The sequence below is a fragment of the Thamnophis sirtalis genome, unplaced genomic scaffold (assembly GCF_051295495.1).
Source record: "Thamnophis sirtalis isolate CommonGarterSnake01/CBP01778 unplaced genomic scaffold, rThaSir2_p1.2 scaffold_3, whole genome shotgun sequence".
NCBI lineage: Eukaryota > Metazoa > Chordata > Lepidosauria > Squamata > Natricidae > Thamnophis > Thamnophis sirtalis.
In genome coordinates this window covers 80,055,643-80,074,417 of record NW_028261383.1, presented here as the reverse complement: position 1 = coordinate 80,074,417, position 18,775 = coordinate 80,055,643, and the positions used below count along the sequence as shown (strand labels likewise).

At 36.9% G+C, this 18,775-nt stretch overlaps 2 protein-coding genes across 3 annotated transcripts in view; one reads left to right on the top strand and one right to left on the bottom strand.

Annotated features, from left to right (window-relative positions):
• The window catches only part of RNF123 (ring finger protein 123), a 98,780-nt gene that overhangs the window by 10,908 nt on the left and 69,097 nt on the right, over nucleotides 1-18,775 (bottom strand). The gene's annotated exons all lie outside the window — the stretch shown is intronic.
• AMIGO3 (adhesion molecule with Ig like domain 3) lies at nucleotides 6,638-12,488 on the top strand. The gene is made up of 2 exons (XM_087709286.1): nucleotides 6,638-9,639; nucleotides 10,851-12,488. The coding sequence occupies exon 1, from the start codon at nucleotides 7,434-7,436 to the stop codon at nucleotides 8,946-8,948; it is 1,515 nt and encodes a 504-aa protein (XP_087565412.1). The 5' UTR covers nucleotides 6,638-7,433; the 3' UTR covers nucleotides 8,949-9,639; nucleotides 10,851-12,488.

The following is an 18,775-nucleotide window of genomic DNA, read 5'->3' as shown; positions in this document are numbered from 1 at the left end:
ACCAACTCCTGGCTCTGTAATTTTACAGTGCACAATTAGGGAAGTTTGAGCTAGATAAAGGACACAAACATAAGCCTTATTAAAAAGGAAACAGACTGAAAAAAGACATGGAACTTCTTTTGGAACTTTAAGGAATCAAATCACATGTTAAATGTTTGGTGGTAAAAGTTGCTGGACTACAGAGTTGCTAAAGTAGAGAGAATGTCTCCAGAAGATATTGTCCTCCAGGATAAAACATTAATTATTCTGAGCAGAACATAAGAATCTATTGCCCAGAAAATCTAAAAGATTTAAGCTCACCCAAACACTAGTTCATGGGTTTTAAAAAAAGACAATCCGCTGTCAGTAAAACAGACACAATCACTTACAGTCAAATTAAAGCTTAAAATCTCAGGACAGATTCTAAAGTAGAACATTTATTGCTTGAAAACAGAGTTTCTGAAGCTACCCTGGATCTGCATAGTTGTCTGCAACTTTTTTCCAGAGGCTTCTGTTTCTTGCCTTGGTCCCATAGCTTTCCAGGGCTTGGATTTAAAACAATCGTTTTCCTTTCCAGAGAGAAGAATGGCTGAATTATCCTTCTGTCTTGGTCTAGATGCAAGTGTGTATTAATTCTTCTTTTTGAAGTAAAAGATACTGATTCTGCCTTGGTATCTTGTGAATAACAGAATAGCCCAAGAGCTCTACGCTGATCTCCAAAGTGTGCTCATTATTCACTGCTTAGTTCTGCATTATAGTTCAACGGAATAGAATTGAACTATCGCAGTTCTATAAATTTATCCATCCGTACCTTCTTTCCAAGGGTGAAATTCGACACGTTCTGGAGAACCGGTGGCGGAAATTTTGAGTAGTTTGGACAACTGGCAAATACCACCCCATAGTGAGGTAGGAATGGAGATTTTGCAATATCCTTCCCCCAGGGGTGGGGAGCAAATGGGGATTTTGGAGTACCCTACACTACTACGCCCACCAAGTCATGCCCATAGAATCAGTAGTAAAAAAAATGTGAATTTCACCACTGCTTCTTTCTTGGAAGTTGAACTCAGAAGCGTCAAGATTCTGCGTTATGAGCTCCTCAGAGTTGGTGATGACTGGAATACAACCCCAATAAAGTAAATAAAAGTACCACCTTTTCAGCCACATTCTGCAAAGCTTTCTCCCTTCTTTCCATCTATTAGTTGCTATGTCAATGAAATATTTTTAAACTGAGTTGACCTAAAAAGCGCGAGAGAACTCTTGTCCTTGCCTCTAGCTCAAGTGCCAGTACGTTTTAGCCAATAAGAGGGTGGTGTCCACTGCATTTTAAAAGCAAGCACATTTAGTACCTGTAACAAGCAATGTGGCAGCCTATTGGGAAATGGGCAGAGGTATCCTATGTTTTCCTTCTGTTTTCTGAAGTTGTCATTGGGATGACTGCTGTTGGGTTCTCCTTTCCTCAAATAAAGAGAAAATATAGAAGAGATCTTCCTGAATCCTTTATTAAGAGCAAAATTATAGATTTACTTAACTGAGGAGCAGCATATGGGTTCAGGGAAGCTGAGGACTCTGAGCTTTCCATCAATAGCTTTCCATCAATATTAGGCTCCCCCTCTCTTAATATGAAAACCACCTCTACTATACTCAGTAAAGCAACATCATCATCCTGAAAATGTAAATCTTCCTGTCATATTAAGAATACTGATGGTTTTCCTTTCTCAGGAACTTTGCATTCTGATTCTTTGAATTCAGCCCCACAGATGCAGTGTATCTGCTACAAATGGTTATGCTCACCAAACATAAAGAGGGCCACAACCCAGGTGTCAGCCTCTGTTTTGCTGCTTGCTTTTCGGCAGCCACTGAAACGGGGAGGGAGGGCATGGTATTTGGGTGGGGGAAATAATCTGTACAGGAGGACTGTTAATTGGGAGTTGTTCTCACCGTTTGCGCATGTGGAAGGAGGGGAGTTTCCCGCCATGGTCAACTGTCCAGCATTCCAACCTGATGATGATGTTTGAAGATATTTCCCACCTGACAGTTGTGGTGATATATGATTGGACTGTGGACTGGGGTACCAAGGGGAGGGGAATGAATCATGTATTGATATCTATTGCTTTCGCGCTCTTTTGTTCAGATCCAGCTTTGCTTTGCTTCTCATCAGTTATAATCAGTAAAAGTATACTTAATTCTGAAACATGGAGTTGAGTGGTTTCTTTCTTGGTTATTAAGTGAAGGAGCCGTGACACCAGGACCATGTCCTGAGGATGGGGGAATGACAGGAGGAAACTGCTTGCCTCCAAAGAAGATTATATTCCCAGTTGCCTTGGATGGTTCTGGCAGAAGTTTCCAGGGAGCTATCGGACTGCATCTCTTGGGGAAGGGTTGCAATTGGAACAATACGCACATACAGATCCACACTCAATCATAGTCAGAAGATGGAGCCCATCAAATGTTCTGTGTCAAATTTGATCTTTTCAGTTAAGGAAAATTCTGTTATTCTAAAACCATTAGATGCTCTCATGCCTCCAATGTGTTATTACTGTTAGGAAGTTATGCTATTTTTTTCATTTTGTTGTGACTGAAGCACTTGTAAATAAATATTTGAAAACACTTGAAAAGGAAGAATGGTCCTTTTCAGCATGTCTAATGAAATTATAAATCAGCAGAGTTCTTCTGGGCAGCTCAATATAGTTGGTTATATCCCCAACGCTTCCTGCTTATCTCTCCACACAAGAGGAATCTGCTTTACATTTATGCTTTCAAGAGAGATGTTTACATGGTTATTTTCTCTCTTGAAAATACCATTGCAGAGTGCATTTGGAAGAGACATGCAGAGAAACTTTTCCCACAAATGGAATACAAGAAGGGTAAAAAGAAAACTGAAGCAGAGCTATTTTTCTTCATGTGTAAATTTTTGACATAGCGGTATATATTTATTGCATGATAGAGCAATCAACTTTGTGAATCTTCATATGCATTCTGGAACAAGCCTAGACATATATTGCTTCAATAAGAACCAGTTTCTCTCCCCTCCACCCCCTTTGAAGACTATAGAGATAATGCTCAGCACTTCAGAAATTAATTTTAGCTATGTGGCATTGACATTCATGCTCACTTTACTATATTTTCTTACAAAAAACAAATTTTGGGATCTAGCAAGGTCAAATCATGCTTCTGATACAATTCAAAATGTTGCATATCAATGATATATCGAGCATGAGGTTGCTGTTGTTGGGAAATAAGATGAAGAAGGAATATTAGGTACATTTGCCATCTTCAGTTATTTATAAAGTAATAATGATGGGATAAAAATCTAATAAATATTTTTACAGAAAAATATGTTTGTTCTTTGTGCCCAGCACAAGTTTCATTTTCTTATGAAACCTACATAACATCTGGACCAAGGAGGGGAAGATAATTGCAAACAAGAAATAAAATTACAATACTGCTTGTTTTTTTCACCCAAGGACGTTTTGCCTCCTTTTTGAATGACACATTAAGCAAAAGGCTAACAAAATAGAGAATTTAAGAAAACACTGAAAGTTTTTACCACATGGTAATTATGCTACAAAGTGTTACATTAATCAGCATTGAGGTAAGGTGGCTCAAAAACCATTGGAATTCTACTTTATTGTTTTAAAATGTAATAAAAATTTGAAAGCTGGAGTCTCTCTCATCCCCCCACCCCCCAAATAGCAAAGAGAATCAAAGTTGAGCAATCTTCTTTTTCATTCACTTTCTTTTAGTGTTAAGACAATGTTTACATAATCTGTCTTCCTCTTTGGGGGGGGTCTTCAAAATACTGGTCTTTAAAATGAAGACATTCTACATTCTACAGCACATTAAGTTGTTTCTGTGACCACAAATATCAGGTCTGAAATGCAGGGCTTTACCAAATGGCAAATTGATTCATCATTCTAAAATTTAAAGTGGTAAAAAGGATAAAAACATTTAAATTCATTCAAGGCTTTCCTCAATGAACCAAAGCCAAGATTAATGAATCTACTCTTTGGATAAAAATCAGACCTGTGAGCAAGTGATGAGAAAGAACACTTGGAAATAGGGAGTACAGAACTATTATTTCCTTTATCTACTGTACAGAGTATTCAAGTCCAGCTTTAAAAGTAGCTGCATACAAGGAGGCCTCTGGCAAGAACTTCTTCTAGAGCAGAGCTCCTTCAACTGGAAAACAGAGGGTTAAGTGCCCATGATATCCTGCAGCTGCAGCAGCCAAATTAGTCATTTGTTGCCTTAATGGAAACCAATTACTCGGTTTTGATTTTCACTTCCTTCAAATAAAGCAGCCCAGGTCTCCCTGGAAATTACATCCCAGGCCCTGCTGCTACTGCCCCTGCAATTACTCTGCCGACATGCCTGGTCAACCTGCTTAAACTGTGCAGGGGGCAAAGGGTAATTCAATGGCATGCAATCTCTCTTTCGGTCTCTGATGAACCTTCAGAGCAAGAATAGCTTTCTGGCCGGCCAAAAGAATGCCATAAATATCACGAGGTTCTGCCTGTTTTTTTTTTTAATCTTAGTTACCAGATGTTGTTTATTGCACTTGAACGTTCAATTTTCTGACAACAAGCTGCAGTTTATTAATAGATCAGCCATAGGAAAATGTAAAATGAAGAAAGTCCAGAGAATTACTGATAACAATAAATGTTAAAAGAAAACCACAAGAAATATAGTTTGCGAGGGAAGAAAAATAATGAAGTGTTGACGCATAGAGATGTGCTATGAAGTTGATTCTAACAAATAAAGGCTATAGCGGATTTTATCTGATTTTGAAAATGTATTTTTCTCAGAGAAACTATCCATTTGTCTTTCTCACCTTCATGAAATGTGCACACATATTTTCTACCTAGAGAATAACTTTATAGCTAAAATCAGTTACACAACAGCAAGGCAGTGACATCTAAATGAACGCAAGCCACCAATAAAGGTACAGCAATAGCAATGCACTTAGTCTTAAGTATCCCTTCATAATGTTTTATAGCCCTCTCTGAGCGGTTTACAGAATCAGCCTATTACCCCCAACAATCTGGGTCCTCATTTTACTGACCTTGGAAGGATGGAAGGCTGAGTCAACTCTGAGTTAGTCAGGCTCGAATTCCTGGCTGTGGACAGAGTTAGCCTGCAATAAGGTAAAAGTAAAGGTTCCCCTCGCACATATGTGCTAGTCGTTCCTGACTCCAGGGGATGGTGCTCATCTCCGTTTCAAAGCTGAAGAGCCAGCACTGTCTGTGGTCATGTGGCCGGCATGACTGAATGCCAAAGGCACACGAAACGCTGTTACTTTCCCACTAAAGGTGGTTCCCATTTTTCTACTTGCATTTTTACCTGCTTTTGAACTGCTAGGTTGGCAGAAGTTGGGACAAGTAATGGGAGCTCACTCCATAACGCGGCACTAGGGATTCAAACCACTGAACTGCTGACCTTTCTGATTGACAAGCTCAGTGTCTTAGCCACTGAGTCCCTGCAGTACTGCATCCTAATTCTTGAGTCACCATGGCTCATAATATCCAAGAAAGGAAGAAACAACATCTTGAATATTGGGGAGCCACCCACTCCTAGCTATTTGCTCAAGAGCAGAGGAGGAATAAAGGGGGTTATTATACAATGAGTCAGGTTCAGGGCTACAGGCAAAGTAGCAGTGGTAAAGCATGTGTCACTCATGGAAGAAGTTCCATCTTCAATCCTTGCCATCTCCAGATAAGCTGAACTTAATGAAACCTTGGTGAGTATTCACAGTCAACACTAGTGACACTGGGCCACATGAACCAGTAGCCTGACTCTGACTCGGCGTGAGGCCATTTCTGATATTCACAGCACTGAAAAGATTGTGGGACAAGTTGGTTTCATCCAGCATAGCAGAGGAAAACTTCTATATGACTATACTAGAGTACAGATGGCAGCTATTAACTCACACCTAATTACTTCTATTGTTCTGCTTTTGGGAATTTGCCAATGACAAAAGAAGCCATTGCTAGGATTATGAAATCATATAATAGTGTTATCATTGTACTTATACACCAAAATCCAGATAGCATTGAAAGTCCCAAGGGTGCTTTTTCAAGAGGCAACTGGACTTTCTGGTTTTACTTTGAAGATGTTTCACTTCCCATCCAAGAAGCTTCTTCAGCTCTGAAACATACAGAAGGGACAAAAACACCTGTATTCGTTGTTGTTTTGTAAATGTATCCCATTCAGTGAAACAGAGAAAGTAATAAATTTCCAATCTTCCAAATTGTCTCCTCTTTTAATAATTGCAAAACCATGGCTCTGTGTTTTTTTTAAATAAAGACCAGATTCAAGAGCTACTAAACCCAAAAAATTTAGAGGCAGCTTGAAAAGAGAAGCAGAAGAGTTGTTTAATTAAAACTACAACCTTTTTCTTTTTGCAAGGCTGCTTTCCTTCTCCCTCTTTGCAATTGCAACCACTGGTGCAAGTTGCTGCAGTTCTTGTGTGTCTCTTGGTTAGTCAATCTTAGAAGAACTGTGCAGGGATTTTTCTGCCTCCGCCTGGCATAACAAAGAACCTACATGCCATTCAAAAAAAAAAAGTCTTCATTACTGGTTCTCCTCTCTCCTCCCTTTCTAACGCCACTCCCTTTTAACACGAGCCAATAAGATTGCTTCTAAGCCCACTAGGCTTTCCCTGTCAGTATTCACGGGCTGCTTGTGAATAGCAGAAGGAGGGAAGTGTTTGCACACATAGAGAGCTTGGCTGAAAGATTCAAGTAGCAGGAAGGAGTGATGCTGCTCAATATAAACCAGAGAATATTAAACGGGGTAAGAGCTGCTTTTTTGGCATTTTCATTTGGGATTGCAGAAGGGAAGGGACAGGCTTCTACCTGAATCTCATTAATGATGGAGCTATGCAGGAGTTGTCTAACCAGAGGATGCCGATTCACTAATGGAAACTTTGACTCCAAGGACAGTAGGCAGAAATGACTCTGACTTTTCTGGGCAATAAAAGTTATCAAAATTGCAGTTTCAAATGGATGTTAAGATAAGTTATCTGAGGAAGAAACAGCTTGGAGGCACATCCTTAAATCTTCTCAAAGATCCTAAAGTAGAATTCAAAGAGATTTGGCTCAAGGGCATATTTGTTTTCACTTTTACAGAAGCACTGTGCCACTGAAATTATCTGGGGCAAAAACTGAACACAGAGGCTTGCGAAACTGGTACCAAGCCTTAACATGGCATGCTGAACAAAATAGCTGCATGACTTTGTCACCTGGATGTTGTTGTTTTTTTCCTGCAATGTACACAAACAGTTTTAGAAGACTTTTTAAGTCTGTAAAAGGAGCCCATCCGATTTCAGCAATCCTTTCAACTGTCAGCTATTCACATTACAACCGTTCCATGAAAGACCATGCTCGGTGCGAATTTTATTTTGGCGGTCTGGACTGATCTTGGTGGCAGAAGAGAGTGAATTCCATCATTTCACAATGAGCCTGCTGACATTAACTCTATTTATCCTGGGGAAGCTGCTGGTACTGTTTGGTCTGGGTATTCAAGTTAGCATCTTAAGCAACGCTTCCACTTTCACAAGATGCCCTGAAGTCTGCATCTGTACCGCTGATCTCCTGAGCTGTACCAGGAAAAACCTTCGGCATGTCCCTGTCACGTTGCCTCCTACAGCTATCACCTTGGACCTCAGCCACAATGCTATTGCTCATCTTCATGATTATTGCCTGACCACTTTACCACATCTCGAAACCTTTAGGATTAGCCACAACAAAATCAAAAACATCACTCAACGTGTGTTTCGCAATGCTACCTACCTTCTGTATCTGGATATGTCCTCCAACCATCTGCAAACCGTGGAAAAATACTACTTTGAAGACCTTGTGAACTTGAAAGAGCTTCTCCTTTACAATAACAAGATAGCACAAGTAGATGAAAAGGCTTTCATGACATTAATCAATTTGCAAAAGATCTACCTAAGTTGGAATAGGCTAACAAAATTTCCATTTGAGTCTATTCAAAAACTTGAACATCCTTATCTAAGGACGCTTGATCTTTCTGCCAACAACCTAAGCAGCATTCCTATTCAAGTCGTAGCAACTTTGCCTACGTACATTAAAAATGGCTTATATTTTCACAACAACCCTGTGAATTGTGACTGCTCTCTCCAGGAGATGCTCCAGGAATGGAAACATCGCGGTTACAGTTCTGTGCGGGATTTCATAGAGGAGCATACTTGTAAAGCCTACCCCAATATGCTCTCCTTAATTAAGACCTTCAATTACAATAAATATTTTCAAATTTGTTCTTGGAACCAAAGGAAATTTGACATTCCAGAAGTGCTGTGCAGAGTGGGAGAATCCTTGGTAATAGACTGTAACACAAGCCTCCATGAAGACAATACCACCACTTACAGGTGGATCTCCCCACGCCATGAATTATTCATGTATCCCGAGCACAGCGATCAGACACATCAACCTTTAAAAAATGGAAGCTTAAAGATCATAAATGTCAACTGGTCGTACTCAGGTGTTTATGAGTGCATAGCAATTAGTGATCTCCAAAAGATCAATGAAACATATGAAGTTAATGTGACAGTCCACTACTCCAAATTAGTGGAATCTTTCAGTACTAGCCTCACAACCCTCCTAGGGTGTATTGTAAGCTTGGTATTAGTGATGATGTACCTCTACCTTACACCATGTTGTTGCTCTAAGTGCTGCAGGAAGCCTACAAGTCCCCCTCAAGACTGCAGTGCCCAGTCCTCTATTCTTAGTACGACTCCATCGGTCACAGATGTAACAAATCGCAAGACCAGTGCAAACAAGCATGTTGTTTTTCTAGAGCCTATCAAGGAGAATCAGAATGGCAAGGTCAAGCTGGCTGTCACTGAAGACTTTGATGTGAACCCCCCCAAGCTCCTGAGACTTAAACTGAACTCAGAATCAATCGGTACAGCTTTTTCTAATCCCGTCATGTCACCAGCAGATGCATAGCAAACCAATTGCAGAAAGCCTTTTTTAGTAGATGGTTGCAATGGAAAAAACAAACAAACAAACCCTATTTTCATCCTGGGAGGAAGAGAGAAGACAAGATGAAGGATTTCCTCACCACAATCTATAGAGGATTTAAAAAAAAAATGTTCCTTGGATGGAGAATGATGAATCTTATATCTTACGTTATCTCCCCCCATTAATTCCTGTCCAATTGCTCCAGTTCTCTTAGGCATGGAAATAAAAAGCAACTCCTTCTGAGCAAAGAAAGGTATAATTGTTTTCTGCACATTCCAAATGATTGCCGCATGCTTCGTTCTCAAGATAATAGAATGTTCTAGAAGGTTATCTTCTCCTCTTAGAAAACTGCTGTGGAATATAAACTTGTGTTGTGGCTTTGACTTTTAGAGAACAAAGTTTTTACTATATAACAAGGCTGTTTTCATCTTTGCAGAAGACCCAAGTGCCTCATATAGCCACATTGAGACCCTTTCTTACTTGCTCCGAAATTGCTCTAACTAGCCACTGCTTCAAACATCGAACATTTGTCAACAGAAATATCCGAATCCACTCTTTCTACCATCTGCACTGCTTAAAAGAAGTTAGCATAAAAACAAACTGAAGCAATGTTCTCTTTAGAAAGGAAACAAGCACTGTCCCAGATGACCATACTTGGATATGTGCAGTTAGCCCAGTAAGTAAAATTGATTGTATGCCTAGACTACTTTAATAAATAGGTTTATTTCACTGGAACTAAATATGCTGGTTGAGTTGTTCTATGTTCTAAATGTCTGTTTTAATTGCTGATCTCTTTTCAAGTTGCATTCCCTAATGCAGGCAGGCACTATCACAGCTATGATAAACAGATTGGCTGTATGTTTTTTTTTAATCATTTCAGTGGCAAACAAAAATCCATGCCTGAAAATAATATTTAATTTACCCTTAAAGGACAAGCATTCTCCTTGGAATTAGAAATGCAAAACAATTATAGCCAGTCAAAGTTTAAAAGGACACTATTTTAGAGAAAGTTGCTTGTGTTATTTTCTTTTGCGTACAGTGAGATTACGATTGATACAAATACTGCCCGATTGCCCACATTTTTATATGAGGTAAGGAATAGATATCTAGCACTGCCACTCAAAGATAGAATGTCCTTTTCATTCATCTGTTGCCATCAAACAGTCATAAAAGATGCATTTGATTTTAGAATAATACCTAAGACCCATCTGTACCACGCTCAAGCTTATCATGTAATGCAAGACTTAGATGGACAAACTTTTTCCAGCTTCTTTCTCCTTCAGAAGGGCACATTTGCTTGTGAAAGTACTATTTTGGTAGTATTTGTAATTCATAATAAGAAAAGCTATGGCAGACTCTTAAATTGCATTTAAATGAAACTGTCTATTTTAAAAAATAAACATTTACATTTGAAAATATCTTCATATTCTTATATTGTGGGACATAGCTGGCTTTATATTATCTGGTCATCTGATAAAATAAAACTCCCTGCACAATAAATAAATACACACACACACACACACACACACACACACGGTGAATTCTTCTAAAGTCAGTATAAATTTAAAGGTATCTTCCAGCCAGCAACTTGTTTTTTTCTAGACGTTATTAGAAAAATCAGGAGTGGGGGAGCTAATGCCTCAAATCCCTATTCTGAAAGTGGTCAGCTACCATTTTTGTTGATTAAACATTACTTCCAAATATGAATCAGCTGTTATTTTTCAGAAGAACAAAGCTAAAGCTCAGACTTTGCTTCTAATTCCTCCCTTATGATATTGTATATTTTATAATTTGTTTTGTATTTTAAAGCCTTAAAATTGTTAATGTTTATTCATCAAAATCCTTAATTATGTTTTTTCTATCTTTTTCTTTAAAAAAAAAAACCAGTAGCGAATCTTATGTATATTCCTGGCTACAGAATTCTGCATAAATAACAATTTATGCCTGGGAAGTACCTGAACCTGGACTGTCTTGAACCTCTAGAGGAAAGCCTTTTCAATGCTGTGGTTTCTAAGGACACTCTATATCTGACCCTTCAAGAATCAAGCTTGAAATACACAGAGAACCACCATCAAAACTGCTTTCAGTCAACACCAGGCCCTATGCATGGGTTTCTGCAAGGAAAGCCAGAGAGGGCCAAATGATAACATATGTGAGGGGTCCTCTTTGAGCTGAGGTTTTTTTTGTTTTGTTTTTTATTGCAGATGCTTCATTACCCAAACTAGGTAACATCATCAGTGTTATTAAGGAATGGGTTAGTCAGTTTATATTCATAGTGGCTCTCCCTGCAGGGTTAGTGGGGGTGGTCTTAGTGGTTCTTTGGTTGGGCTGTTTGCTTGATTTGGGCATTGTTTACTTATTAGTCTTATTAGTCTTGGTGTTAATCTACACTCCTCTGGATGTTGATTGCTGGTAGGAAGGAATTTTGGTCTTTTTCTTCCCTTTTTGGCTTGTTCACTCTTTCTTTTGCACAATATAAAGATACGTGTTTATATCTATGTGACTATTCATTGCCAATCTGTCAGAGTGCACAGCTTCCAGAAATTATGTACCATTTTTGGACTCGGCTTGGTTTAGGATAGCCAGTTTTCCAGTTGAAACTATGGTTAAGTCTGTCCATGTGTTGTGAAATTAAATATTTTTCAACATGTCTTCTGATGATGCTACCTAGTTTGTGTAATTAAATGTCTGAAAGAAAACAACTAAGCTCAGAAGGACCCTCATTTTAGCCTTGACGTACAAATATCCTCCTTTATTGATAACATATGTATTATCATTTCTGATGGCACAATTTGTTGTCAGGCATCCTGATGCAAATGTATAATTGCAGCATTTGTGTGATTACATCATTACACAGGTGTCAAATTTTGGCATCACAGTTTGCTGTGTACATTGCTGGCATTACTAATTAAATGTATATATATATTAGCCCTTAATAGAAAAAAAGTGTGTATTGGGGGGGGGAGCTGAGCAGCTGACATCAAAGTTCCCAGATAAAGCACACTCTTTACTAATTTAGCCTTTTCCTCGAAGTGGGGTACACTTAACCCCCTTTCAAGAAAGAAAGAAAGAAAGAAAGAAAGAAAGAAAGAAAGAAAGAAAGAAAGAAAGAAAGAAAGAAAGAAAGAAAGAAAGCACAACACTCCATTTCTTGATCAAGCAGCACTACAGAGAACTATCAAGGTCTTTCTGAATTAGAATAGCCAAGGTCTGTGGTTGTGTGTATTAAAGGATCCTTCTACAAGGGTACCCGTAGCAAGACAACAGGTTGTAAAATTCAGTTTTTATATTTTATTCGGTGTACTTATGCCTATAGTGCATTGTGGAATTTGGACCTGAAATGGATTTCTTAAAATGTTCCTCCTATATATATGAAAAACCAGAACGTGTTTGCTGAACGATCAAAACCCAGGAAACATAGGTGATCTAAAGTACAGAATTTCTATTGCATTTCCAAATATTTATTATTTTACACGCCATGAGTCATTGCCAAATTATTCAAAATAAAATAATTTGTTTCCAAAACTTAAAAAATGATTTTCAGAATTTATTTTGAGGGTAAAGTACACATTGCTTCTGTAAAATGCATGCCATTCTGATTATAAAAGAGACATAAGTCTCCAAAAACATGTAATCAGGGAAAAGGTGATATATTGGAAAAAAAATTCGTTTCCTTCCATGTACATAATCCTATAATAGAAAGGGGGAACCTCTCAGCTTTAGGTCTTGCTAAGCAATAATTCCCAGGATCCCTCACCATTAGTGATGCTAGCTGGAGTCACTGGTCTAGTTAATCTGTAAAATCTGGAGGATCACAGATTCCTTTTTCCCTGTTCCAATTGTCTAGATATTTTAAATATTCCCAGAAGGGACTTTCAACTTTATATCTACTTTATTTATTTAACAAATATATAATCACCCACCTACAGTGGAACTTTCTTGGTGACCAAACTATAAAACATAATGCATCATGAAATCAATTAAAAGAATGAAGTTGTCCTCATGGCAATAACACCTTACTAAACGTCCCATACATATACATCACATCCTCCATCCATTAACATCCTAGATCTAGTACCTGCCAGAAAAGTGAGATCTTCGTGTCCTTTTGTGAAATATATGATGTTCTGCCTAGCTTCTGTACTTATTCAAACTCTTGGCAAAGTGCAGAATTATGCAAAAGACAAGCCTGATTTCTATCAATCATGTGTTACTAAACCTATGCAGCCACAATGTTTGATTTTAAGTGGCTTTGAGTTGCCTGCTTATCTGGCTTTGAGAACACAGCATAGTCAAAGTTCATTGTGATTCTTAGGCCACATAACAAGCATTAAAATATTGGGCCTCGGCCAGCTAATCACAACAGAATATATTTTATTCAATTCTTAACTCTCCAAACAACTTTACTTTCACACTTACACTTAATTCTCACAATTCATATGTCACAGTGTTGCTGTCAGTTATTTCACTATGTTTGCTAATTGATGGAATTTATTTATGAGATGGCTAATTGAATTTTAATACCCATGGGGGTGCTATGGCAAGAAAATAATTATACTATTAAAGTTTATCCTTAGAATTCATGGACTATATTCAAGTCAAAGATGCATTACCTGGGAAAGAAAGTGTGGCGGCACAAATTTTAGTGGGCTAGCTAGGGATTGTTGTTGTATTCCTGGCAGGGAAAATAAAAACTGCAAAGAGTTATTACGGTACTTATCTTTTGAAAATGACTATTGAGTTGAAACTTAAAAAAATAAAGTAATACTCTCCTCAGGACTTTGCAAAGATCTTACATTATTTTAAAATATTTTCCACAGAAGATCTTGGTGAAAAAGAAATAACTTAAATATATATATAGCAGCTGAGATACTTGGACAGTTAGCAATACAGCCACAAAATGGGGGCCTTAACACATTGATCAGTCTCTCATTATGCTGATAGACAGTTTGTAAGGAGAAAACAAATACATACTTGCAATCCAAGACTGTACATTTGGGGTCACTTTATGTTTCCCAGACTGAAAAGTAATATTTTTGCTACCTCCCATGTTCAAGAAATCCATAATTCTCTATGGTTATAAATTCCAGGGTTTGGGTATATAATTCAAAGTACGTTAAACTATACTGATGCTGTAACAAAATGATGGATTTGTAACAACAAAAATGGGACAAGGCTATTTCATATTTATATCTGTCTCATCACTCATCCTACATTTCAAATGTAATTGGACAACAGCTAAACCTTTTAAAATATTATCTCAGCAGAGCAAAAAACATGAAAATATCCATTGTTTCCCTGAATTAATTTTATTTTTTATTTCATTAAATACACTAATAGCCTTTAAGATTTTTAGCCGTTGATTTCTTAACACGGGACATTCCAATTATTTAACGGTTCTTGAAACTAGTTAATATTCACTTTGGTAATGCTATTTAATTGTTCATTAAAAATACTGCAGGTTTTGAATAAATCAAGATGCATCCTAATGCCAACAGATGCTCAGGAGTTTTAATGATGATTAATATATCAGAACCAAACTCTGAAATCAAGAGATGTTTTAATAAAATATACCGCCATTTTCCTAATTTCCACATTCCTCTTGCAAATCTTTTAAAAATGTATCAATAAGCTGATGTTAAATGTTTTCCATGAATTCAAGTAAATAAATAAATAAATGAAATGGGACAACCATTTGTCTGAAATGGTATAGGCCAGGGTTTCCTGATTGAGCACGGGATTGGGCTAGAAGACCTACAAGGTCCCTTCCAGCTCTGTTCTGTTATTCTGACCTACATTTTTCAAACTGGGACCACTTAGGGTATAATTTATGTATTGAAGGTCCGAAGGAAGATCTGCTACCAAGGCAACAATCAGATAAATGAGATTTGAGAGGAGGTGCAAGAATGTGGTTTTTGAAAATGCCTCAGACAGTCCCCTCTCCAATTCTCATGAAGATAAAAAAGGGAAGTTGGTTCAGACTTGTGAGATTCTGTTAATACAGATGTTCTAACAGAAGTGCATTCTTAGTCTGATGTGATTTATAGGGCTAGCAATTCATCATGAGATTAAGGGCTGAAATTACACCATGTCCCAATATCTTCCAAATGAGCTTTGCCAATTTTGATGTAGGAAATACATAAAACTACCGTACAGCTAAAAATTGGAGCTAAGCTCCTGCCATGATGTCAAAGAGGTCACACAATAACATTCTAATTGTGTTTATAGTGCTTTTTAAAAACTCATGGCATTCATTTCATAGACAAATTGAAGTAAAAATTTGTATCCAGCGATAAAACTGGAGGTCAGGAAAATTAAAAACTCAATTATCACGTGACAGTTGTTATTTGGATAAAGAAAACTAGAGGTTGTACTGCTCATTTAAAAAATCTTGGTATCAATTCTTCTTAAATTCTTAAGATATTAGCATATATACATTTTTATAACATATTTTCCTATACATTCAGGATTTTAACTATTTCTATTTATCTGGAAATTTAAAAGGTGACATATTTACATCCACTTGAAAGTTTCCTTTAAATAACTTTTCCCAGATATTTCAATATAAATATAAATAATTAAAAACCCTACTACTATACTTCTGGGGAAGCAATGGCAATGCAGCCAACAACTGTAGTGTTGAATGGACTGGTTTCTCAGAATTTCTCTCTGGACAAGGAGAGGACATGGATAACCATGTCCCACAGATTTAATGCTCTGGAAGTTGAGGGATCCCCATCTTTGCCCAAGCTGCAGTACAGTGCCTTCAAAAGGATACTGGGTTCATATATTTCCTTTCATGGCCTCATTGAAAGTTGCTTATTAACTGCTGTTTGTCTATTAAGAAACTTCAGAAGGACAAATTTCATACACAAGGTGAGTCCCCTTTAGTCCTTGTTAAAGAAATTTTATGCCAGTTTAAGGACTTAGACTATTTTGGAATAAACAGAAAAAGGTGATTGTGGCAAGTGGCAAGATGGATTTAAAATAGGATTTTGAAATTAATTACAAGAATTTTTCCTGTGGGAAAATATTGTTTCAAATTTTATTTTTAGTTTTTCCCATGGGAAAATTCTGATGACCAGGAAAAAACACAAGAGGATTTACGATCAAGACTATAAAAGGAACATAAAGTTGGTTTATTTAATCAAGGTTAAAACATATGTTATTATTTCGGGTATCTCTTATGGATTTTTGCCAGTAAGGACCAAATGATGAAGCTTTAAATATTTGTTTATAGACAAAAGACAAAATGGGGGAAGAAGAGATCTTTTGTTTTATTTTTAGACAAAGTAATATTTACTACATTAAAAGTAAAATTTTAGTTATTTTATTAAAGTTAAACTATATATGTAGTTATTCTGGTACCTCTTAATGAACTTTTGCTGATTAGGATTAACAATGAAGTTTTAAAAATTGGGTTATAGATAAAGAGATAATATATGGAAAGAGAACTTTTGCTGCAGTATCAAAGAAGGTGGTAAATTACTGAAATTGTACTAGTCATGATGAAGGGGGAAGACATCTCTATTTATTTTTACTTTTTCTACTATATATACTGCTATATATCTACTCTATATCTTCTACTTCATTCTTTTTTCTTTTTACTCTCATATTTTTCTCAGTTTCTATTAGTTTTTTATCTTTGCAACTGTAAACTTTAATAAAATTATTATTAAAAAATGTTCCAACTACTATGAGTGTCTACAGAAACATTATTGAATAACCTTTTGCACGATAACATTACTTTTGATAAAATTAATATGTCACTCGACAGTGAGATGGGCAGGATATAACTTTATTAAAATAATAAATGAATAAATATCAATGACATCAGCATATAATAACAGCCCGCATTCATCTATTCCTACAACCTCAACCATTTTCCATTTATCTTAACAAAGCAGGCCAATGGTATCAATATCAAATTAAAAGATATAAAAGGACTCCTTGATTCTACAAGAAATGTTGATAGTTAAAAATATTGTTCTACTTATAATAATCCTAGCAAAAGGAGTTAATATTATATCTTGGCTTAATTTTTTTAAAAAGGGAATCAATATAAAGGCAAGATGTATTTCAGAAATTTCCACTTTACCTACAAAATATGACCTTTGAAGAAAACTATGGGGCAATGATTAGAGAAATATGTGTTAAGCCTGGAAAATGAAGACATTTAGAAAGTTAAGTTGATCACCGCTTAAGTCTTGAATTTAAGAGGGACGGAAGGGAAAACATAGACTAACTTTCAAGAATCTATTACTATATCCTATATTATATTTTATTAGTATGTTAGTAAAGTTCCAGAATCTTTCCTGCAGAGTCTTTCACCTGACTTAACATCAAAGCGCTCACATCATCATGTAAAAGGCATCTTCTGCATTGAAAAAAACACCAATGTGTATTTCATTTTTTCTCAATGTATATCCAGAATGTCATTTAGTAATTTAATATTATCGGATGCTTGGCCACTTTTTCTAAAAACAGATTGTTCAGAATAGATAATCAAATATATCCCGTCATCTATATGGTAGAATCAATGTCAATATTTTTGCACTGATATTTGCAAGATATTTGACCAATGACTTGCAATCAGCCCATGAAATCTCAATGATGTATCTTATTTTAAAAAACTCTATATCTCAGCCCAAGCCTTTCCATTGCCTATGAAAATTGTCCAGAGGTTCTAATTCAGTGGTGGGTTGCTAACCAGTTTACTACCGTTTTCCTCATGCTCGCATGCGTGCTTGTAGGCTCAACACGTCTGCATATGCGCAGAAGCATCAGAATGGGTGGAGCCTCCTGCCAACACCATTAATAGTTCGGCCAAACCGGGCCGAACCAGGAGCAACCCACCTCTGTTCTGATTCATATGTAGAATCCCTGTATCTCATATGAAGAGATATGCAGATCATTTGTTTTACTCTACTGTAATGCTATGGCCTAACAACTGTGGTCAAAAAACTATATCAAGACAATGAGATAAGATTTCTAAAACTAAATAATGGATATGTGCAGTGTTTGGCCAAAGACAATATGAACTTGAGACCAGCAGGCTGAGCAGTATTCATGGTGTTAGTTTCACAACTCAGTTCTCTGTCAAAATACTGTAATAGTAATAACTATATATTAAAAATTAACCTTTTCCCCCTACTTCTGCACATTTATTCATAAAAACATTCAGATTTAAAAATAATTTTATCTTATTATGGTTGATTCTTGCAGAATATGTTAGGTATAGAAATGATTGGAAAGTGACCCAAGTCACAGTTTAACAGAAATTTATCTGAATTTGATATGAGCTAGTTAGTTACAAATTATGGCATTAATGTAATAGGCCTTAACATTCTGATCTTTAAATAAAAAAATGCACAACTTTGGTTGGCCTGAGGCCCATTTATTTGTTTATTTAATTCAGTTTAATTTGGATAACTGTCCATCTCAACAAAGTGACCCTGGATAGCTAATGATAACTAAAAATAACCACACACATATTGCTGCTAAAATAAACAATACATAGCCCTCACAGGCACTGATATTCTGACCCGACCCCCCATCCATGCCCAGGAATACAGCCATATTTTCAAGACCTTATGAAAGACCAACAGGGTGGGGACCAAGCTAATCTCAGGGGGGTGAGTGATGTTCTACAGTCCTCACACACTTTGTCAAATTTTATACTCTAGAACAGTGGTTCCCAAACTTGGCAACTTTAAGACTTGTGGACTTCAACTCCCAGAGTTCTCCAGCCAGAAGAGCTAGCTGGAGAATTCTGGGAGTTGAAGTCCACAAGTCTTAAAGTTGCCAAGTTT

What these genes read in the sequence shown, in the direction of transcription:
- AMIGO3 (XM_087709286.1), top strand. Translation starts at nt 7,434, where the DNA reads ATGAGCCTGCTGACATTAACTCTATTTATCCTGGGGAAGCTGCTGGTA.